This window comes from Myiozetetes cayanensis, unplaced genomic scaffold, assembly GCF_022539395.1.
Source record: "Myiozetetes cayanensis isolate MyiCay16 unplaced genomic scaffold, myiCay2020 scf15, whole genome shotgun sequence".
In the NCBI taxonomy this organism is placed as follows: domain Eukaryota; kingdom Metazoa; phylum Chordata; class Aves; order Passeriformes; family Tyrannidae; genus Myiozetetes; species Myiozetetes cayanensis.
Window position 1 is genome coordinate 10,429,945 of NW_026087159.1, and position 24,776 is coordinate 10,454,720.

At 41.1% G+C, this 24,776-nt stretch overlaps 1 protein-coding gene across 3 annotated transcripts in view; it reads left to right on the plus strand.

Annotated features, from left to right (window-relative positions):
• Positions 1-24,776, plus strand: part of NXT2 (nuclear transport factor 2 like export factor 2) — a 48,025-nt gene extending 23,249 nt beyond the window's left edge. Inside the window, exons 1-4 of one of the 3 annotated variants that reach the window (XM_050310668.1) lie at positions 19,081-19,206; positions 21,064-21,150; positions 21,469-21,613; positions 22,520-24,776. In XM_050310668.1, the coding sequence (XP_050166625.1) occupies positions 19,192-19,206; positions 21,064-21,150; positions 21,469-21,613; positions 22,520-22,698 (426 nt within the window). In that variant the 5' untranslated portion in view covers positions 19,081-19,191 and the 3' untranslated portion in view covers positions 22,699-24,776. Of the gene's footprint in view, positions 1-19,080; positions 19,207-19,662; positions 19,805-21,063; positions 21,151-21,468; positions 21,614-22,519 lie in introns of those variants that run through there. The other 2 variants (XM_050310669.1, XM_050310667.1) reach the window with 2 other exon arrangements.

A 24,776-nucleotide genomic window follows, 5' to 3' on the forward strand; every position in this document is an offset into this window, starting at 1 on the left:
CTAAGCTGGTATTTGTACTGACATTGTGTCATGCTATATAAAATTACCAGTTTGAGGTAACAGCAGCTCATGAATCTCATCAGTGTACCTTATTTTACAAACCAGACATTTCCAGTGCTTCATATTTTTTCTAGCAAACTAATCTATCAGATGTGATAATGGAAAACAAACATAATCCCAATTTAATTAGTTGGGTTTAGCACTGTAGGGATTGTTGGAGGAGGTCAAAGATGTTGGGGGGAAAAGGAAGTCTGACATTGTTTCCTTAGGTCTCTACTCTGTGACAATTTGAGGTATAGTAAGTTAATTTCAGATTAAAGCTTGAGATAATAAATCCAGAAGCATCTTCTTGCCAGACTCCTTCAAACTTGGTCATCTATCTTAAATTGCTTTGTTATTCCAGAAGATCTGGTATTTGACCTCATCATTCTATTTTCAGTCTCATAATAGGTGAGAACTGCACTTACCATTATGGGCAGGAAGTTTGAAGCATAATTTCTTTTTAGGAATTTCAATGTTTTTCTCTGCAGAAATGATCAGATTGTCTGCATGCATCTAGTAGTAAGTATATAAGGTAGAGATTCCCTTCCTTCTGGAATTAATACTGTGATGGGCACCTGAAAAATGCCCTAGACAGCAGAAAATGTTCTGCTTTTCTACTTATGGGTTTTTAGTTCTCATCAGGCAAAAAATGGAATTCTGGCTGTTCTACCTACTTTTTTTGTTTACTTACTTTAAAGCTTCTTGTTTTGTTATGGACCCACTCTGTGGCTGTCAAGCCTGATTTATCAGAACCCTGTTCACTGTGACCTTTAAAGTACAGCATGTTACTGTAGTAAAGTCGGTTTTCCAGTAACAGAGGAATGAATCAGTTGACATGGCCATGGCCTTTTGCAGCTTGCAGGATTTATGGGGTCATGGGCTCTCTTTGTGCAGGTCTTTGTGCAGTTGGGCTGCAGGTCAGCAATCCAAGGGCCAAGCCAAACCTCAAAATGTCACTCTTCTCTCCTGCTCCTGCCTCTTGGAACGTGAAGGAGCAGAGGCAGAACTGCATCCCTGAACATCCACCAAAACCAAAAGAAAACCCCAAGTTCTTACAGAATACAGAGCAGTTGTTTTCCATCTGTCAAAATGTGCTAAGCCTGGTTGCTGGTCACTTTTCAGGCAAAAGAGGTAGAAACCAAAGTATTCAATCATCCCATGCAATCTCCACTGGAGTCAAAACAAGCTCTACAGGAATGACAAATGCCGCAGACCTCGGTCCAGTCAAGTGATTTCCTGCTCTAACAAGCTGCTACAAAGTATTTTTAACTTTTTTTTGCAAATACTCAGACTGCCTCCCACTTGTGGTTGTCTGTAACTTAGGGCAGGACTTTAAAATAGAAAGGAGACACATCTGGGTGGTCTCCAAACAAGCTCAGATACATCATAGCTGTAGTATAAAGGAGATATCTGCATTGTTTACAGGTGCAGCATTGTGTCATATATATATACATACATATGTGTGTGTGTGTCCCCTAATTATTCAGTTTGAATGCTGAACAAACTATGTCATTAAAGGATTTTTCAAAATATTGTTTTTTAAAAAACCAAATTACTCACTGAATTTCTGATTATATGATTTATCCTAGACTGAAAAAAAGGGTTGAACTATATAACATGGAATTCCTGCTCACACTATTGTGTTCCCAGGAGCATCCAGTTGCATTCCAAATATGTTTCCATGTTTTCATAGTAGAGGTGATAAACAAATGATAAAAAGAGCAAGACCTGTATTTTAGTGCAATTTCCTGAAACCCTTAGAAACCAGTGGATTGGAAGCTATTAAAATACAGGTTCTCCATGTGTTTTTTCTTTAGATTCTGGATCGTTCCTTAAAATTAGATTAGTGATTTTTTTCTCTTGTTACTTATGTCGATCTGACAGTTCCCCAGGGAGAGCTCAGAACAGACCCATTCTATGCACACTGAAAGTAAAGTAACATCTCCTTTTCTCCTGGAGATACTCAGCCTCCAAAATGCTAATCCAAAAGCATAGAAGCCCCTGGTTTGAGTTTATTCCATTGCTGTGTGCACAGCCTCTTCCAGCTGGGATGTTTTTCAGGCTAAAGGTAATTCAGACAGGTATAGCACAGGGTTTAGTCTTCAAGTAGGTCAAAATACAATTAAATCTGACAGTAAGAAATAGGTTAATTGCTTTAGACTCAATTTAACGAGATCAAGCCCTTGTAGGAAAACACTTCTCTTATGGAAAAAATAACATTTTTTTTCTAGGTGAAGGATTAGGAAAACTTAATTTTTAGTATCACAGTAAAAACATTTTACTTTTAATCTCTATAAAGAGATAGTCAAATATTAAGCTATTAAATAGTCAACATAAACCCTAGGTCAAACCTAAAAAGGTATAATCTTTACAGCTACCAGAAGACTTCTTTCTAAACCATTCTTAGCAGCAGCCTAGGAAACCTATGGAAGAGACAATTTTTGCTCTCTTTCAAAATTGCAATTTCGAAAAAAAACACCGTTTAGTTAACATTTTACTTTGGCTCACAGTCTCACCAACACTCTAGTCATGAGTAGAACCAAGCCCCTGGAATCTGCTTCTTTGCACTTCTTGTCCAGTTGGGAAATGAGGGGAAGGAATATGGCAGAGAGTTCCTGCTCCCCAGGAGTGTGACTCAGCCACTCCACGTGTCACTGAACCACAGGGTAATCCACAATAGCTTGTGCTTTGTGCAATATGATTTTCACCAGGACTTTGACTCTTGATAATCAGGTATGCCAAACAACAGACCCTAAGCTTGTTATGTAGGCAATTTAATCCTTCACAGAAATCCTGATGGTAATTAAACTGTAAAGAAATCCACAAAATTTATTAATAATCCTGATAATTTCCTGTTGGACTTCATCTTGCTATTAATTTTTGATTTTTTTTATAGAGCCTGGTTGACTTGTTGGTTTTATTTGAGGGGAACCTATGCAGACTGTATATGTTTCTAACTTAAAAAAAAAAAAAGGAATAAGAAAAATGCAAACATTTAATATATCTTCTTGTGGACTTGCCCATGAGAAGTTTTATAATAGGTGTTTCCCAATTTATTGCTTCCCTGCAATAATGACTGGAATAGTTCTGCCAAAGCATTGATGGAACATATGTTATAAAGTATGTGCAGCTTTGAGAGCTAAAGGGAGGGATGTTCTGGCTGATGATGTATCTGTTTTACAGGAGATCGTGGATCTCTCCTCTGACAAAGCTAAAGCTTTGTTTCCCATCCAAGACTATATCTAGGTACCAAAAACTTTTGTAATAACATGTGAGATTAAGACTATATAAAAAAAGGAAGAAGAATGTGAAAAGGTTTATGGGGGATAGAAAAGGGTAGTTTGGTTCCTCTGGCATGAAAGGACATGTCTGGACTCTCTCACAAGCAGGTTTGACATTTCTACTGTGTTTATCTCAGTGTGGCATCAGAGTCTCGATTTCTGTCTGTGTGACTACAGGAAAATCACTTTGCCCCTCTGTCCCTCCATTCCCATCATAACCTCTTATTTGTTTCATTTAGCATTTCAGTTCTGTGGGGTTGGAAACTGTTCACCTGTGCAGCCCCCAAAGCACAAATGTCAGTGCAGCCTCTGCATGTTGCTGCAATACCATTTATCTCTTTGCTGTTATTTCCTCAACTTTAAAACAGGGCAATAACTCAAAATTAGGTTATGATTAACTGATTATTGCTAATGAAATGCATCTAGTTTATCAGAAAACTTTTAAGGACAGCAAAATATTGAGGAAATGACAAGTATATTCACATTTGGTTTTCATTAATTCACATATGCTATAGGATTGACTTAAAAAATGCACTTTTGCTCAATCACATACAATAGTCCATCCCAGGGCAGAAGTTTGCTGAGTGTTGTTGCTGGGTTTTACAGCTTTGTGTCAGAGAAGTAGAAAAAGGGAAGAAATGTGCATGAGTTTGCTTCAAGAATACCAGGAATTTTAAGGATTGCTTTGTCAAGTCTGAAGGTCCATCCCCACCATTCAGGAGTGACACTGTAAAAACAACAGGAGAGTAACTTTGAAAGACTGGTGAGCATTCTAAGAATTAAACCCAAACTAATATGTGACTTTTCTCAAAGTACACTGGACAGGCAGAACAGAAGCCTGTTCCAATTTCAATGAGGAAAATGAAACAGCATTTTGTATCAAAAGCTGACTCATTTTAGCAATATGAGGCATTGAGAGCTGAGCTGGCAGTCCAGTGGTAATAGCACCACAAATCCACAAGGAACCATCCAGTCTTTTGTCTCTCAAGGAACCAAGAATTAGGGAATCTTGCTCTTTCCAGTGTAAGGAACACTGTAAGAGAATTTTAGTGCAGGAATGTATATGGAGAGGCCAGGATGAAAGGGTCAGAAAAGCTGGTTTTTTCCAAGGAATCCAATAAATAAAAAGTGAGATGATAAATCAAAGGAGGACCTGCAAGGTTTTGTTTTTTTTTTTTTATGAAAGATAAAAAGCCTTTTTTCCAAAAGATTTTTCCTAGGGAATGGTATTAAGCTCTAACTGTGGATAGAAATCTTCCTCAGAACTGTTGGTGAGTGGCCAAGTGGGAGTGTCTAAGTAAGAAAACAGCTAGCTTTTTAAAATTTTAGTAATTCTGATTTTTGTATTTTTTACAAGATTTAAGGTCTGGTTGGATACTATTTTTGTTACCTAAAATACTTAGTGATTCATAGGATTTTTGATGTCAGGTATGTATGATTAGAACCAACAGCTTTTCAGTGATAAAATGCTCCATAAAGGCTCTTCAGTCAGAAGCATTCCATATTTGTTTCCAATTTGCATGGCAACAAGGACCTGTCATATCTTTTTATTTGCATGTGTATGCATCTATGTGCATATAGGGAATTTAGAAATGCAATAACCCTGCAGGAATCCTGGATGTGTTGGGACTGAAGAAGAGAGGCTGCTTGATAGCTGGGGAAACAGTTCATTTTACTCTGTGCAGACAGGCAGGAAAGGGAGTGCAACATAAGCAAGACATTTCATTTGTGGTTGAATCCACAGATGAGCTATTGTAGAAAGTATTCTCCAAAACATGCTTACATGGGAGATGGGGCACGTGGTCCTGATTAGATTTAGTACCAGCAGGGCAGTTTTATTGCACAGAAACATTACATTTTGAAAGCTGCAAATGTGTTTCAGTGTCAGAAGGCTGTTCCTTGAGCGTTCCCTGCCTTACTGGGAATCCACAGAGCTCTGCCCCTCCTCAGAAAGCGCTCAGCACCTTTCAGCTTTGGCCAGCATTACAGTTGGAGAGATTCAAAGCTAGAGACGATGTTTTCTTTTAATAGTCCTGCTGGAAAACAAAGGAGAAAGCATGCCTCACATTCCACTGAAGTCAGTGGTTTCTGTCTCTTTTTGCACTTCAGATCACTTCCAGTCCCCTTTGGCAGGAGAGGAAGAGTCTGTGTTTGAGGCTGCCTGGTGTGTGTTCATGTCTGGGTTCACACATGGGCACTGAGCTCCACTCAGCACACAGGGAGTGATGCTCCCTTTGTGTCACGCTGCTGTTTCTGCTGTGTCCACTCACTGAATGCCTTCTTCACTATCACCTGATAGGTTAGCAATAAGAAAACAAGATATAAACACCAAATGTAATGCTGCTTTTTTTTTTTTTTTTTAATTTAGTCTTCTGATGTCACTGATTTGATTGCCACACTTTTTATCTAGATGATATCTAGAAGTTTAGTCAGTGGAACGTTTAGCTGGATTTACTGAGATACATTAGAGCTGTAAAAACATGAGACAAAAATGTTGAGCACATTTATCTGAAAATGTCAGTAATTAACCATGAGCTTGGGAAAAACAATGCCCAGAGGTTATGCAGTATTGTTATTCTCAGACTATCTCCTCATCCTTGATGGAACAACCACTCTGAAGAATGTTGAGCACCATTCTTTGGAATTGTTTTGCTGCTATAAACAGGTTTACACAGCAAATCAAAATTATTGTAGAACCAGTTTAACCAAATTAAGAAGGTTAAGAAAATATGTTAGTATATGCTGGATTTAACATTTACAACATTGCAACCTTTATTTGTCTCTGTTTTCTGCTTTTTATTTCCTCCCTCTTTTCTTGACTATAAATCAGTGGAACTCTATATTTGTAGGTCTAGACTTCGTTTCAATGATTATTTTTCCAAACCAGGGAGAACACTCACCACTAAGCATATAATTATTTCTCCAGTGTCAGCAATTCCTGATTGGATTCATGGTGATGAAAGAAAGAATCCCTTACTAATTTCACTTTTTGATGTAATTCCTCTTTCAGAGTTCCCTTTGTCCTTCAGCTGTTGCTCAGGAGGGCATTCTGCAGGATAGGCAGCACCAAATCAGCATTTCATAGATAACATTTTAGTCGTTTTCCAACTGTTTAATTTTACATATGGACTTAATTTGTTTATCTAAAACAGTTGGGGTAACATGAACACACATTTAGCAAATCTACAAGACTATTATAAAACTTCACAGCTCTGGTGCTTGATAGAAGGAAGTGCCCGGAGCCCTCCCAACAGGAATGGTTAATTACCATCCTCTTCAGCCATAAAGAGCTCATTAAATGCCAAATTATTTCCCTAAACAATGAGTTCTGGTTCCTCTTGTGCCTATGTATTTATTTATTAAGAGCTGCAGCTTCCTTAATTGATACATAGTTCCAAAGGAAAAGGAAATCCAACAGGGAAGGCTATTTTTGAGCCAGTTGTTGTCAAGGAAAACATCAAAAATATTCTTTAATGATGAAAACATGATTAAGTTTTCAAAATTTAAAAAGCAGAAATGTTAAAGTTTTCCAAATGTCCTCACAATTTATTTTACCCTGAGGCTGATGACATAGGAAATATCAGCCTGATGTTCTCCTTGCTTCTTAAACTTCTAAATGCTTTATAACAGGAGAATCAGGTTACAGCTCTTCCTCCACTGAATGGAAGCACCACTTGAACAGCACTATAACATGCAAAAGCACTCGTGTTTGTGGCTGAGGAGAAGAGCTAAAAGACTTTACTTGGGAAAGGTGGACTGAAGATAGCATTGCAGGAAGCATTTACAAAGATAGAATATAGTAGGCGTATTTTGGGAAAGTGCAGAAACTCAGAAGTCTGAGAACTTAAACAAAAATAAAGTAGAACAGAAAAAAAAACCAAACACAAGAAAAAAGAGAGAACTTTCAAAATAGTTCCATTAAAATATTTGCTGTTAAAGAGTACACCTGTAATGTCTAAAGAAGGGCACATTCTGACAGTGCAGGATGAGTTTGAGACAACTTAAATTCATAGAGTTTAACCATGCAAACATAGTGGGTCTGTCTCACATAGTGCAGACTTCTTTATGTTCCACAGAAGCCAATGGGAATAGAATGTTCTCAGCATTTCCCAAAATTAAACCCTTGGAAAGTCCAAGAGAAATAATGCCTGTTGGCAAAACATAAAATAATAAAAAGAAGAAACAGTAATGGTAGTAACAAATAATGAGACCCAGGACTGTGATGAAAAGTGATTCGCTGCTGCCTCCTGAGCACAGCTGGGCACAGCTGGAAGGTGCTGGGAGGGCTTGGTCAAGACTGCAGAGAGAGGGGAGCAAATGCCATGAAAGTCCTGTAAGACAGAATATCTGCAATGAGAAAAGCTCAGCAAAGACTGTAGCTCAGTGCCACAGAATAAGGTGTAGGATGGCTTTAGATCCAACAGGCTCCTGCAGAAATCAGTGGCAACGTTATTAATATTAATAATCATTATAATGAGCTCCAGTAACAGCCCTGCTTGGGTGCTCATCATTTGGTAATGCTTCTGGGGTCTGCCAGGTCTGACCCTTGCTGAGATCTTTTGCAACCCCAGGCAGCACTGGCTGTCAGGAACTGCTAAGTGGTAGCTGTTTTTTTTAGCACAACTTCTCTATATTATGCTGAGGAATGTGCCTTCCCTTACCACACAGAAAAGTGTATTAAAGGGCAAAATAACAAACCAAGTGATCATCAGCATCCTCACTTCATACTGGACATGGCTCTGGCCACACCTCTGTTTTCCCTGCTCACACCAATTTTCTGGGCGTTGCTCTTGGGAAGTACAAAGACTGATGCTTTGCCTGCACAATAACAGAGAGCTCAGGACACTGTTACTATTTTCATTTGTATTGCACTACTTTTGTAAGTACATTCAGGAACTTCCAGTGAGTTTTCTCAGAGAATGTACAGCATAATTTAGGCCCATTTTTCACGAGCCTTCATTGCTAGTAGTCAATAGTATATGGTAGATTCATCTGAGATATTGTTATATTTTCCTATACTAAACTTTTTGTGGAGGAAAAATCAAGTATATTTCACACACACACACAAGGAATGTTAGTCTGCAGCTCGGATCAGTGTAAGCCTACAAAATTCCTCTTAGTTTTACTGCTGGCATTGTCATTAACAGTGTTAATAACAGCCTGTTATCTGGTCAGATGAATTCTTTTTCTGTTATTTCAAGACATTCCATTACATTAAGCTTGAAGTTGTCATTGGTGTGTATGCAGTTTATAAAGTAATGTTACCATTACCTCACTGCTTCACTTTGCAGTGGAATATCCTCCCTCTGAGCATTCTGCCTCACAGTATGACAATGGCCTGTACCCCTCCCAGGGATTTTTCCCTCAGTAAAATCTATGACTGTGGTTTTCAGAGTGATTGAATTACTGCACCAAAAATGTTGCTGATGATTTTTTCACATTTCTGCTGCTGATTGGTGTGAAATGTTATTTGGCGTTGGTGCTGAATGACTTGGAGTGGCTGAACCTGGACACAGGAGTTTGTTTGCTACTTTTTTTCAGAAGCATTCAAACCCCCACTGCTCTGTTTGCAGCCTGGGTCTCTGTGGCAAAGCTGTGTCCCACACTGATGAGCTCAGCAGCCAGACCCCCAGCTGGCAAACACTGCCCAGGGCTGAGTGCAGGACCTTCCTCTTGCTGATGTCAACACCACCAAGATCATGCTGCTTGTTGCTGCTCCTCCCTCTCTTCCTATTTACCTGCTTTCCATGTATTCCAGCAGTGAACCATGTAGCTCCAAACACATCCCCAGCCATCCATGTGCCCAGGAATGGATGATGGTTTTTTCCCTAGTTCTCATATTGCAGTCATCAGAAAAGCCAGGAATGTGTTGGGGCACAGGTGCCCTCCAACATCACCTTGCCAAGCTTCTGTCCTTGACTCCTGAGATGAAGAGTTCAAGCTCATTCTCTCCTTTGCCAACTGGAGAGAGCAAGCATTTCCTAGTTTTCTTTCTCCTGAAGATCTTAGCTCTTTTATTGTCACATGGACATATCTGATGTAGAGGATCTTTGGAACAAGCTTTTTCTTCTTTAACATGTCAGTGCTTCATGTTCTGATCAAAGCCAGCAGTCAGGTGTCACCTCCTGAGAATCCTGAGAGCTGAAAAGCCCTCTGTGTCTCCTAACACAATGTAACCAAATCGTTTGGCTCCCAGGATGTACCTTTGGGGAACTGTGGCTGGGATACCAGCAAAGACACGTTGAAAGGAAGGAAGAAATGTAAATGAAATGGAGAAATGTATGTGTGTGGGGGGGGAGCATGCAATGAGGTGCTGAAAAGAGGAGAGGGGTTAAATACTGACATTTCCATGAGAAGTCAGGCTGAGAAGGATAAGGCAAAAAAGAGCACTAAAGCCAAAGAAGAGAGTGAGAAGGATGTCAGTGAAGAGATGTAAAACCCAGTTCTGACAGACAAACTACCAAGACAAGTAAAGAACAACAGGCAGAAGCAGATTACGTCTTGTTTTTTGCTGTGTTGCTGAGAGGTCTTTGCAAGGTAGGGAAGCTCCTGTGTGCATGTGGTGTACTGAGAACTGCTGGGAGGATTCTCTCTTGGAGCAGTGTGAAAAGGGTGTATCTCCTTTTTTGTATCACTTTCATCTGGAAAGAAAGGTATATTTCCATTCCAAAAGTGCCTCAAGAATTGAAATACCAGGAGGTAAGTAGAAACAATTGTGAGATGAGAGACAAATACCTGGGTAAGTTCCTTTGCAAATCACTGGTGCAGACACAGGAAGCAGGTTGGTCCTCATCATTAGTGTTACCATCTTCCTTCCAAGTTCACCATGAAATTTAATCATCTTACAGACACTGCTACCTTTAATCCTCATTAGGGAATAAATAAAAATAGACTGTACTCCAAGAGCTAGATTCCCAACTCAGTGAGTAATTACTTTGATTTCAGGGTTTATAACAACATCACTGCTTGGAATGTTTTCTCTCTCCTTGTGTCCAAATTGCTTTGTCTATGCAAGCTTCCATGTTTGGACTTATAAATACAAAAGCACGTTTTATTAAGGGAAGCAAATTAAGTTTTTCTTGTGGTAGACGTGCCTGCTTTCAAGGCACTTGGCTCCCTCCTCCCTGTTAGGAAGCAGCCACTCAGCAGCCCTGAGTTTTCAGGGATGGGATGTCCACCAGTGCAAATGAGACAGGAGTCAGTTTATTTGGAATAGCTGCCAGTGTTGTGGCAAGTAAACTTGTGCCATTCCATGGAGGAAGGGGGAATTGATTGCTCATGGAGTGCTTGTTCAGAGCTTGACTGTTATGTCTACATCCTGAAACATCATAGAGGAAGACAAAAATGTTCTTCATGTTAATAAATTACAATTTGTCTGTAAACTTCTATTCTCAAAGATTCTGTACTATTCCTGGCCTGGATATGTGTGGTCTTGGAAGTCAGACAGACTTGTAAAGCAGTGGTGCTAAGGTTTTTCACAGCAGGAGGCAGGTGGATGGATACAGGAGACATACTCTGGCAGCACAGAGATGGAACTGAGGAAGCCCCATGCCTTTTACTTCACAGACCTTTTCCAGTCTCCTGACCCTGCTGTCTCAATTTTAATTGCCTTAGAATTTCTAGTTCAGAGTTTGTTTACTGCACTAGCTTCTTTTTCTTGATGGTTTTTCAAGGTTGTGAAGATCTGGCTAAAAATAAAAATAAGAACATGTCCCTTGTGCATATTTCTGTCTCCTTTCTCAAATGAGACCAACCAGAGAGCAGCTGACACCAATACTGGCAGTCTGGGTTGGGTACAGAACACTGCTGAATACACCAGTGAGGGCTGCTCTCAGTGCTCAGTGGCTCTGGGATTCCTCCTGGCAAAGGACTAGCACTGGAACCCAAGTGAAGCTGCAAGGAAGTGATGTGCTCTCTGTGAGAGCAGAATTCACAGAATGTGCACAGAAACCTTCACAGATCAATGACAAAATTCTCTTGGTTCTCGCCAGTCTTCAGTGTCTGGGGCATCTAGTGTAAATATTGGAAAAAATCCCTTTCTCTATTAATCTGTCATGCTATTGCATGCTCCAGAGCCCGTTTTAAATTGTCATCATCATTATGAATTTAAGCATATTTTGTTCTTTTTCGGCAGTTGAGTGTGCTAAGGTGTGTTCCTTCACTGGCATTTTACCTTCTTGTCTTTCTGCTTAACATTGAAAGAGAACTTATAAGCATTTATTCTTGTTCTGTACCTATGTGCTACATCATCTTATTTCAAATATCTGTGAATATAAAAATAATTCACTTTTCCAATATTTTCCTATACCTTTGCTTTAGTGGTATTTATGAGACACTCAAAGGAACTGCGTTTGAAGATCCTTTATTACAATATGATTTCCAAACTTCAGTAATACTAATTTACTTTTGTTTTCATGGCTAGGATGTTAGACTGAGACCTAACACACTAAAAAGCTGTAGCCCTGTGTGGGATGTGCATAGCCTCTTTTAGGTAGCTTAAGAAAACCTTTTGATATCCTAGAACATTCTCTCACTACATCCTTGAAAATATCTAACATTTTCTGCAATCCACTGAATTCCAAAAATATTGTACAATTTTGTCAGATCTTAAATACATAAAAATTCTTCTTCCCTCTCCTTTTCTTCTATCCCTAGAATGGTTTGAATAACAAGCAGGAATCTTCACTAAAAACACAAGAATCGCCTCTTCTTCCAGAGGAATGTTTGATTTTTTGCAGGTTCTCAACATGATTTCATTGATTCCAGCTGGACTCCATGAGGTTGCTGGTTCTTTTGCTCTCCCGTTTATAGAGTACTGTGTTTGGAATGAGATTATTTATGTTACTGTTAATTACTGTAACTAATTTTGCAGTTGGTGTGGGGAAGCCTGAGGACATGGCTCAGCTGGTGGCTGCTAGTGCTAAAAGGAGTTGGTAAGAACAACTTCAGATAAAATTTTGTCACAGCGCTTTAAGCTTTTAAGGACCAGTGTCCCGAGCCCAGTGTGGCCCTCATCTAAGGTGAATAAAAGTGCTCTAAGTTTTGGCAGTTCTGGGACAAGAAATTCGGACACCTGCCCTGCAGGGGCTGGGGTGATGGGTGCACTGAACGGGAACGCCCAGGGAGCTCAGAGCCACACTCCGAGCACGGCTGTGCGGCTGTGCTCGGCAACGCTGACAAATACGTCTTCCAGCGTTTCGTTCCTTACTCTTGGAAAGCAAAGTCTGGTGGAAAGTAAACAGATTGCGCCAAACGCTGTCCTTTAGACTCTGCTCTGGCCGTGCCCCGCCGCTCGCCTCTCAGCAGCACAGCCGTGGGAGCGGCGCGACGGCGACACACGGCGGAGAGGAGCGGGACGGGCCCGCGGGGAATCCCGTCCTTGGAGCATGGAATAGTTCGGGTTGGGAGCGGCCTTAAAGCCCATCCCGTCCCAACCCCCTGCCATGGGCAGGGACACCTTCCACTAGACCAGGTTGCTCCAAGCCCCGTCCAGCCTGGCCTTGAGCACCTCCAGGGATGGGGCAGACACAGCTCCTCTGGACAACCTGTGCCAGTGCTTCACCACCCCCACAGTTCCACATTTCTAATCTAAACATACCCTCTTTTAGTTTAATTTGCCCAGCCACAACAGGCCCTACTAAAAAGTCTAGTCCCCATCTTTCTTTAAGTACCACAATAAGGTCTCCCCGGAGCCTTTGTCTCTCCAGGCTGAACAACCTCAACTTTCTCACGCTCTTCTCATAGAAAATGTGTCTTTGTCTTTCCATGACTCTGTCTTTTTTATATTCAATGAATTTAAAGATCAGCATTAGTAAGTTCACTGAAAGGTTTATCCTTCTTTACTTGAATGATGGAGACATATGTTATTTGCTGTTTATTTTTGACTATGCTTCTTTACACCATGAATTGCCCTTTAAAAATCCTTGAGCTTAGTGATGGTTAATCAAATCCCATTTTTGGAGGAATAACATTTTGGGTGACTTACTATGATAAGTCCACACTGTTGATCCAAAAAGGATAATTTTAAAAAATGTCTATATGGTATTCATTATTCTTCAGTTCAGTCCAAAAAAGAACGAAAATCTGTTATGAGGCATCAGCAAGCCCTGGATGCACACAGCTGAGAGGAAAGCAGGTCATTTTCAGGGACCTGCTTGTGTAGAGTTTCATAAAACAGACATTTCTAAAAGTGCTCTCAGTGGGAAGGTTTTTTGAAGGGAGTCTTCCTGTCTGTTGATTTGCTGTATGTTGTGAGCAGTTAAAGTTAACATGCTGAATATTTTCATTCATGCCATATTCTCCTGTGCCACAAACAGTACTTACAAAGAAGAAATTAGGTGGATAATTGTTTGGCAGGTTTTGTCTCCGCTAACTAGATTCCCCATCCATTATGTGCTTTACTGATTCTATTATTATCCACTGGAATATACTTTCAAACCAATTTTTTCAGGATGCAACTTGATCTACTTTTTTCATTACCTTCACTGCGGGTGCTTATCTCCTACAGTTCATAAAGCATCTATTTAGATGGGTACACTTCTGTTCAGTCAGTTCTTCAGAGGGATTATGACTGCCTTCAATTTCCACATTTTCTTGTTACACATACTTACCTGGTGATTTAATCAACCCCCAGCCTCAAAGCTTGCCTGTGCTAGGAAGTGTTTCAGGTCTACCTCTCCATTTCTAAGCACTTGCCTATCATATAATGTTGCTTCATTTCCTGTTGAATATCTTCTTCACCACAGTCCTCCTGGTTGCTCAACCCTGTAATAACGTGCTGCTTCATTCACTGAGTGTTCAAATTCCACTGCTTCATGCAAAACATTCCCTCATAACATATCTAATAAACATACTTGTTCTTTCCCCACAGCTACGACTCTAAGGTCACTCCCCAGCCCCCACTGTTGTAACATCTTCCATAATTTCCATGATCTGGAATTTCCCTCTGCCTTCTCCCCCAAAGTTTATATAAAATGAATTTGTTAGTCTCATGTTCTTAGCCCGGCGATTTGACTGGATCCATCTGCCACATCATTTGATCTACCAAACATTACTTTCCACTTCCCCTTACTTAGGCATCCTTAGCTCACAGTGAATTACCTGGAACTTGACCTTTTTGGAGATGCTACAGGCCCTGTAATTCTGACTGGAGTTGCACTGAGACACTGTACACTACACAGGAAAAAATGCTCCAGATGTAAGGACAGGATCAAAATGTGACATTTTGCAATATTTCCAACCCCAGAGAGAATGCCTGATGACAAATTTAACAAACAATTGTTTGTGTCAGACAGTATGACAACTATTGAGCAAACAGCTGTTGCTCCAGATGGAATATGTATGACAGCTGGTGGGTCCAGGTGCATTTCTCTGGAATAAACCATCAGAGCATTGGCATGTTGGTTTATTCCTGGCTGCCTTGATGGCATTTAAGCCAGTTTCTTGGATGCTCTGCTGTCAATCCCTAAGAAACAATTTCTTGCACAGTGGTGTATTAATGTTTGAAATGTAAATAAAAGGTTCATTTATAAGGAATCTTGACAAGAATTTAGGGACACAGCCTATTAGAATTCTATGGGCATATTCACCTTGATTCTTTAAATCACAATTACAGGAGATGCTCACTTTTCCTTTACTTTGTCTTTTAGCTATACTGACACTGTGCAGAAGCAGAGAGAACATTTTACCTACAGATAGCTTATCTGTATCTTCATTTTCCCACTGGGATACTGTGCCAGGTGCAACAATGGCTGAACCTGTATAGAGGAAATTGCCTCCTTTCTGAGAACTGAACCAGGATTGATAGTAAATGCCAGCCAGGTCCCTGAATAAGATTTGACTGGGTTTAAAAGTGTGCCCTGAATCCTCCTATTACCTGTTCTGTTTTAGTGCCCCAAAAGGAAAGAATATCTCTCAGTGTCCTTACAAAATAATTTTGAAATATAAATCCAAAGGTCATTTGGAAAATCTCTCATGTTTCTGACTCCATTGGTTTGGTCTTCCTCTTTTTTTGAAGAGAATATTCACATCCTTCATATCTAGAGAATAGCAACATGGAGAAATAGTATTTTTAAAGATGATAATCCCTTTTCTTGTTTTGATGTAATGTCTTAGGGCTTGTTTTTTTCTAAGTATTTACCTTTCTTGTCTGTTTGGTGATAAAATCATAAAGGTTCCTGTAAATCACCCACAGCTTGTGTTCCCTCCCTACTTACTACTATGTTTTTTAAATGTATTTCTCATTGGCAGACTAGTGCAATCATGGGAGTTAATAACCAGATTTAGTGTTCTTTGGTGAATCAGTATTTACACTGCAGCAATGCAGAGTTTGTTATTAATAACTGCAGTGGGAATGGGAGTTCATCCTTCTGAGTATTTGGTAAATGCAGTACAAATGTTGCAGGAAGATTCCTGTGTGATTCATTCCAAAGGCTGTAACTTCTCAAAGAAAAATAGATTAGGCTGTTACAGAAGAGGTTAGACACTGACTTAGCTTTGGGTCTTCATAAATAAATAGAATAAATAGAATAAAAGAGTAAAGGTGGAAAAGGAAGCTTGTGCCTGGGCTTGCTCTTCAGCCTTTCTTCTCATCTCTGTTTTAACAGATACTCCTTGAAATGATTGGAGGGATGGGTGCATTCACAGTCAGATCTCACATTTTTCTTTTGGTCTAGCTCAGGTCTTAGAATACTTGTGGGTCTCCTGTTGCTTTCATCTCATATGTATGTGAAAGGTTAGAAGCAATAGGGGGAGAAAAACACCTCATGAAAAACAAACAGAAGAATTCCAAATATTCAGGTGTATTCCAGCTGCTGTACTCAGAGGAAACCTAATGCACAGTTCCAGTTACCAGCTGGTAAAGGACCAACAGGGGAACTCCCACCTTTTTGTGAGTTCTCCTAAAATTACAGTAATTATTTTTATTTTAGGAAAATAATTCAATAAAAGCAATGATATGTTGAAATTGTAACTGGAGGAATATCCTGCCTAAAATAATAGAGCTGTTTTAAGTTGCAATGCATTTGATACCTCAACTGCTTGATATTTTAACTTTGTCTATATTTGCCTGTAATTCGAAATTGCTCTGATGCCTATTGATTAGTTTCCTCTGAAACACATGCCTCTGTTACAAAATATTGATTTTTGCATCACCTTTTAGCCAAGTAGGTTAATTGAATGGTGTTTGGGGAAATTATTGCAGATGCAGTCTCTGTCTAATATTTGCCTTCAAAGAGCTGATGGAATTGTTTGACATTTAGCCAAGATATTTGCTAAAACTGGAGCTTGAGCACTGGGACTTTGGAACTGAGGTAGTGGTTAAAGGTACATTTTGAAGAAGCTTTGTTTATTCCCTGTTTGGACAAAACAAACAAAGCAAAGGCCGGATCTGGCTTCCATTAGAGTTAGTGGGAGTTTTGCTATTTTTTAAGAGTTGACTATTGGATTACTGATATTTTAGGGAACATTTGGTACCATTGCAATAACATAGAGAGCAGGGAAAGTTGAAAGAGCTTTCCCTGCTGCAGAGCTGCTGTGCAGATGAGCTGAGCACAGAACCACAGGTCAGATGATCAGACAGTGCTCAATATTTTGCAGGATTCAGGAATAAAAGTAAAACATCTGAAAGCATGTACTCAATAATCATACAAGATTTTCCTAATTCTTCCATTTATAAAGAAAAGCAAGTGACAAAACTCCTTACTTCCAGGTGGAAGTAAATGGTTCTTTACTGGAAAATGATTCTTTAAATGGTCACAGGTACATTTGGCCTGGGGAAATATTACTTAGCATTTGATTGTTGTTAACTCATCCCACTAACTAGTTAATTGTTGTGGGTAGCCTACCAGTGCCCAGCACTGAGGTCTAAGCCAAGTGTAAATTGAGCTCAGAATATTTTAGAAGCTGACCTAACAATTTCAGAGAGCACATAAACTGTAATTCCAGCCCTTCAGGCCTTCTCAGGAGTGAACTCTGCACAGTGGTTCTATTAAATCTATCATGTGCAGTGGTTAGTGCTCCATCTATAGCTGATCCAAAAATATTCATTAAATTGACTTTAAATGTGACTATTCTCTAAGGTGTCTCTTTTTTGAAGGGGATAAGATATTGGAGGACAAACCCCACAAATATGTTTAGCTGGCCATATGTTTAACTCGCATGTGGGCAGATTTTCACACGAGCTGAAATAATGCTTCATTATCTAATGAAATGAAGAGGATTTTAAAATGTCTTTAACTAGCAACTGCAGTGACACTTTGAACTGACCTGTTCTGAAAACTTATCCCCACTTGGGACTGCTTTGACATGGAGTAAAATGGAACAGTTATTTGTGCTTGATCTCATCCTATCCCAGTGGATACAGTTACCACTTCAGTATATAGCAAGTCCTGTTTTTCTTTGAAAAACAATAGAGGTATTTATCAGGATAAGAGTCATTACATTCCTGTAGTTCTGGTATGATAGAAATTTGAGGTGGAGTGATGCAGAGTGCCCAAGGGACTGTAACAAGCACAGGTTCTGCCTGGGTCTACCCAGAGAAATACGCCTTTTGTGTTGGGAACTGTCCAAACTAGGCTTTCTTAAGCCCAGTGTGGTTTAGTAAATCCCACTCCAGCTTTAGCATTATTTTTGTACCCAGCCTATAGGTCAAAGTGCCAATGTGCTGAGCACCTGAGACTTAACTCCCAGTTCCCATTAAATCATCAGATCAAATCTTCAAATTCTCATTCAGCCCTTGGCTCAGGCAAAACCCTCAAACCCTGAGTCATGATCCAGTTTCACAGGCACCCCATTCATCAGCATCTGCCTGGATTTGGTCAGTGTGAGTTGCTTCCCTCATTTTAGGAGACAGTTCCTTAAACTTGTGTCAGTCTGGGCAGCATTACTGCTCTCTTTGGTAGCTCTAACAGCAGGTGAGAGTTGTCTTTCACAGGAACCATGCACAATTCATAAAGGCTCATGATCACAGAGGACAGTCCACATGACCCATGTGAAGGCATGAGAGCCTTCACAGGTGCTGCTTTAGCAGCTTGAGAGCTGAAGTGTTGTGGGAATCGCTTTAATCACTGGTAGAGCCCATGGGTCACTTCTTTGGTCTCTCTTCAGTAGAATGGCTATGGAAATTTGGAATATTTGCCTTCTGCTGCCTCCTGGACTTGCCCTTCAGTGTTGTGTACAGCCCTGCAGTGAGATTTTGGAGCTGCAGAGTTCAAAGGTGTTATGGTTCCAGTACTTATATTCTGAATCAGTAAATTAAAAAGCATTGTAGGTTGTTGGGTTCTTTCAATAGTGGACATTCAGCTGGAAATCTCTCAGTGTTAATTATGTAACCTTAGAGGGGAAAAAATTATAAACCCTTGAAAATTACAAACTCATTAATCCAAGTCCAGCAAGACTGTATTTGCAAAATTAAGGGCTGTTCACTCTTTCCATCTTATTAGAGATTGAATTCCGCTTTCATTCCGTGGTCACGATTCGCCCAGTATCAAATAATTCACGACAGAAATCCGTCATTTCGTCAGCGATCCTGAAATCAAACGGCACTTCGTTACCCGTTTCAATTGATTTTAATCGATCGACTGAACGAAAACAAAATAAAATAAAATCCGGGGCCTAAGCCCAGGCGGCTGAAATGTGTTTCTGAAATCCTCGTATATCGTTACGTATATATATAAAATATATATTTATATAAAAATATATAATATAGTAGAAGTAATATATACAAACAAATATATATGTATATAAAATATATATATATAAACGCTCCGGCCGGAGCGGGTTCGCGGGCGGAACGTTGGTGGCGAGGGCATCGCGGGCGCGGCGGAACCGTCCGCCGTGCACTTCCGGCGCCCTCCCGCCTCGCCGCCCCATGGCCGCGTCCGTGGTGAGTGAGGGCCGGGCCGGGAACCACCGGGAACGGCCGGGATGAGGGGGATGCGGCTCGCAGGGCGGGCGTGGGAGCGCTGGGAGGCTGCGGGACGTGTCCCGGACCCCGCGCTGAGGCGACGCCGCCCCGCCCGGGGCCGGGACACCGTCCCGGCCCCGGGCGGGGCGGCGTCGCCTCAGCGCGGGGTCCGGGCAGGGGCCTCCTCGCCCTGCGCGGGGAGACGTCGGTGGGTTAGGAAACTGCTTGGAATTGTCGTCAGAGTCTTCCAGAGGGTTGTTTTGGGGTTGGTTGGGTTTTTTTTTTTCCCCGGTCGGGGGCGGGACACTGGGCAGTCAGATACAGGCCTGGGAAAGGGGATCGACCCTTGGGAAGGGATTAGGGCCAGGTGGCCCTCCAGGAGTTTATCCCAGCCTGAGCTGTTCCCAGAATTTAAAAAGGAGTGCCGGGCTGCGGCTGTGAAAACTCGTCTGGGGCGTCACAAGCCAGCAGAGCTCATTTCCCCACTCGGCTCCTGCTCCGGGTACCCCGACAGATCATTGCAGTCTCCTGGTTTTCCCTCCCGCCCATTCCATCCGTTTGGAGCTGAGTGGGAATGGTTAGTGCTGGCCGGGCAGTGTGGGTACAGTGTAACCTCGGCTGAGGGGACACAGCACCTGCTCTGACACCACGGGCAGAGCTGCAGTTCCTGTTCCCAGGGCCAGCTCCGATTCCCAGAGCCAGCTCTGACTGACACTCCTGGTCTCCAGTGCCAGGGAGTTTCTCCGGGTATTTTTCTGGGATACAGCGTCTCTGACACTGCTTTGCCACGTGTGTTTGGAATTAGCCTGTGGGTTGGGGAATTGCTGGGGAAGGTGAGGAGCAGGCTCGTGTCCCTACAGAGGGAGAGAAGAAATAGAGCATAGTAAGATGAGAGTGTTTGACTTTGCTGACTAAACAGGGATTATTTGCTAGCCTGCTGGTTATTTTGCAGTGCTTTCTCTGAACAGATAAGTGTTTCCCGTGGAAATACTGGAGGAACTCAGTAGTTCTGGTGTCTGTTCAGTAAGGGCTTCCAAGAAAATATAAGTAGTTCAGTTGTGCAGCACTGACTGAGTTGCACTAAACCAAGTTATCATAACAGCACCAAGTGCAGTTTTGTAGCTCTATGGGCGGGAAGTTCAGAATCTGCTTTCCAGAGGGTCCCAGTTCAGGGTCTGCAGGAGATTAAGGGCCAAGCAGCTGAAAAACTGAGCAGATCAGTGAGATCCCAGTGCAGGGATGGGACAGCTCAGGCTGTGGCCTGGGGATGAATAAAAGGCGAGAGATGTAAGGGTAGTGATGAGGTGTGAGAAATTTGGGTTCTACCTGTGGATTCAGCACTGATTGGTAGTGGAACAGATACAGCCAGCACGTTGGTGTTCTCTCTCATGATATTTTGTATTTGTATATGAAGGTGTTTTAAAAAATAAGCCTAGGGTGGCAGTGTGATGGGGTTCATGCTAATTCTCAGACATATACTGAATAAATCTTGTTCCTTAACTTTATTCCAGAACAGCCATCACAGCAACAACTGTTTTCCCTGAATACTTTCGTGTCCACAGCACCTGCAGCCAGCTGTAGCCCATTTTCCAATGTAAATATTTGCAATTTCAATACAAGAAATATATCAGCGTTCGAAATTAATTCTAAAACTGTCACCTGGCTAAAAGCTGGCACTTCCTGCAAGTAGAAAAGGAGTTTAGAATAAATTTCAACATTATTTGACACTGTCTTTGGTGAGGGTGGAAAAGACCAATCAAAGCGACTTACAGTGGAAATTGCATGCATGGCTGGGTTGTGCAATGTTAATAATTTGATCTGATTTCCTCCCTCCAGGATTTCAAAACCTATGTGGATCAAGCTTGTAGAGCTGCAGATGAGTTTGTCAATATTTATTATGAGACGATGGATAAGAGAAGAAGGGTATGTAGATTTTTGACAGTAGTTTAAATTGTCTTGTGCTCTTTTTGTTACTTTTCTAACTGGCATTGCACAGAAAGCAGCTGCACGTGGGTTCCCATGTGTTGTGGTGGCCAGGCTGAGCCCTGCAGAGGGTTTTGTGTTCCTGTGCAGCCGTGCTGTGAAAAGGGAAGTGCCTTACACTTCTTCATGGCCCAAGTCCAGTATGTGCAGCTGTGCCTTACAGGAGCAGGGTTGGGTCGGTACGGGGGGCAGGTTTTGTGTGTTGTCCACTGTATGTTCACATATTTATCCTAAATTTGTATTTTCATAATCACTCAGGCTTTAACCAGGCTGTATTTGGACAAAGCCACGTTAGTTTGGAATGGGAATGCAGTGTCTGGGCAAGAAGAGCTAAATAAATTTTTTGAAATGTTGCCATCAAGTGAGTTCCAGGTTAATGTGTTGGACTGCCAGCCCGTTCACGGTAAGGTTGTGTTATAATTTATCTATTTTTCAGGGCTTTTTTAACTATTAAAAGAAAAATGAAATTATAATAGGGCTTAATATTTCCTTTGGAATAAGCTTAGAGGAAATACCAAGGGTTGAAATGTCAAGTTGTGCATAAATAAAGCACAAATCAAAAGATGCAGCAACTCCACACTTTTTCTCATGTCTGGGAAAATATTTTAAGGACTTTTTTTTGTTAAGATCATATTCAGAAATGATGTATTTTTATGTATGGAAAAATTCTGGCTTATCAGATTATGTTGTCCTTGAGAGACCTCTATGGTGGCCTCTGGTCCTGATCTACAGTATAACGTGGAACAAATCGTTATTAACCTGTTTGTACTTTGATTTCTTCACATCTAGAATAGATGTTAAGTTCTTTAGATTTCTGATTAACAACTGCAAAGAAAGGCTTACATTACTGGGAAGTTAATAAATTGCTTCTAATGGACATTTTGGGAATATTAAGTAAGGAAAAAGCCTGTGGTCAAGCACACTTGCTTTGCTCTGCTGTGGAAAAGATATAATGTCTAATAACGGGGGGAAACGGTCAATGCAACTTGCTAAATACCTATATGTGTGTGTATCTCGAGTAATGAGAGGTTATTCTGAGCAAAAATGGAGGTGTTTGTCATAGTGCTCTTAAGTGAACAGCAGGAGGTGAGAAGGGCAAAGCCATTGCAGAGCCGTGTTGAGCGACCCCACCGTTGTCTGTGTAGAAACGCTGCACCAAAGCTGTTCTGCCCCGCTGTGGAACCAGCTGGTGTTACCCTGGCGCTGGCACAGCCACATTGAACGAAGCCTCTCTGTGCATTTCCTGCTCCTTTACCTGCTAGTCTTTGTTTGAGTTGTTTTCTTCATCATTTTATACCTCCTTGTGAAGAACAAGCTACTCAAGGCCAGACAACAGTGCTCGTGGTGACAAGTGGGACTGTCAAATTTGATGGCGATAAGCAGCGCTACTTCAATCAGAACTTCTTGCTGACAGCACAGGCCACCCCCACCAACACCGTGTGGAAGATCGCCGGGGATTGCTTCCGCTTCCAGGACTGGGCCAGTTAGCAGGGACTGCCAGGGGAGTGACCTCTCTCATTTGGCACGAAGGAGTCCACTGTGCAGGCAGCTGTTCTCCCCTGGGAACACACGCGCTCTTTGTGTTGCATCTGTTGTTACGGAAGGTCCGCAGATCCTTCGGGGCTGGTTCCGGTGACCACGGCTTTAGTAATAATCCTAAAATGTGAGAGGTTGCTCGTGTTAGTTGAATTTAGTGAAGTGCTGAAGGCAGTGAGCTGTACTCGAATCATTCCCCAAATGCCTTACATGCAGCTGTGCTGCCGCTGCTGGATGCTCAAACTCTGCTATTTAAATACAAAATCCTATTCATATACAATTCTGACCAAATGTAGTTTTTCTTCAACTTGAAAAGACCTGTTTTTACAGTAGCATCTTCTCTTTTTTGAAGAAGGTGCTTGTGGCATGTGGATGGAATTCCGAAAGCTATCTACTCCTGGTTGTAGGAGGCTGGGAAGGATTGCAGTGGATTCTACTGTTTGTGAAAGGAGCAAATCTCCCAATCCATTGGAAAGGTCACATTACCTTCTCTGATGTGATAGAACTAAATCATCTCATTGGGTTTCCTTCTGGTCTGAGCTTCCCAGACTTTGGTCCTGGTTAATTTACATGGATTCATATGTAGGGCATGCTGAATGATTCGGAGCTCCTGTGCCAACAACTTGCCACATGCATGTAAAGGACTTCAAACTGAATATTTTTCCTTTGAAGTCTTACAGTGACCTAGAAATAGGTTGGTAACATGATTTCTGTTTGCTTTAACTGTTCATTCTGTTGCTATGAGGTTTGGACTATTTTTCCCATGTTAAGTCTGCGAGTTTTGAATTCTTTTTGTCTTTTCAAGAAACATTGTAGTCCAAAAGTGGCACTGAAAGTGTGTATTACTGTGAAGCCTTCAATTTTTCTCTTCAGTACTGTTATTCAGGACAGGTGCTTGAATTATTTTCGAGAACAGCAGCTCTGCACCACAAACACTTATCTTCCTCTCATGCAGGTTTTTACTGTATTTTTCATGTTCTTTGTAAACATGGCCTTTAATTATTGATTCTGGGGCATTTTGTGTGTCTTGCTTTGAATTTGCAGTTTAAGGCTTTCAGCTGCTTTAAAATAGTTTTCAAGACTGCAGGTTAAGACTGTCTGTCTTAACTTGGGAAATTAAGAGTAAATCTGGATATCAGCAGATTTGTTTTAAATTGGCCTGCTTCTGTTTTAAGCTGAGTGAAAACCAACCAAACAAACCCCAAAACGTAGCTGTATCTGTGAGCACTTGCTTGTAACTAAAAACGCAGGAGAGGAGCTTGTAACTCCCATCATAACCCATGTGACAATGACAACAGCAGTCTGAAAGCAGTTACAGCTGCAGCTCACTGGTTCTATGGCTTAAATCGAGAAAACTGTGAAAATGAGCAATATCTCACGTGTGTAAAACATCCTAAAGCGTCTGTAGTTTGCCATGTAAGCCCACGAATCACGGGGTGTTCAGGTGAAACGGGCGGTTGTATTTCCTTTTCAGTCCCTCTAGTCTATACACCAGTCAGTTAGAATTAGCAACTTGTGTCTGTCCGGAGGCTGTTTATGGTCAGAACTATTGTGTACCTATTTTTTCAGGCGGAAGAATTTGAATTCCTGCAGCCCAGTGCAGGAAGAGAATTTTTTGAAAACTGTAAATATTGTAAATACGTTGTTATTTCTGTATGTAGTGAAGAAAGGATCACTCTATTTAATTACTGTTTGTTCATAAGAGAATACGCAATGTTCATATATTTGTATTTCCTATACAAGTTCGAAAAGAAAACGTAACCTTAACCATGCCTGTAACTGGTACAGCATTGTTGAACTGTGACACTGGTGTGGTGTACTCTACTGGCTGTTTAATTCGCTGTTGATTGTGTAAGTGGTGTTACAGATCTGCTTTGCAAACACAAAACAGGTTTTGCCTTTTAAAATGTAGTAATGGGTGCATCTGTAGCATTGGCTTGTTGGACTTTTGAAGGCGGTCATCAGAACACACACTTATATCAGTACCTGATAAGATTGTCCTGTGAATAAATACTTTTTGGATATTTTTA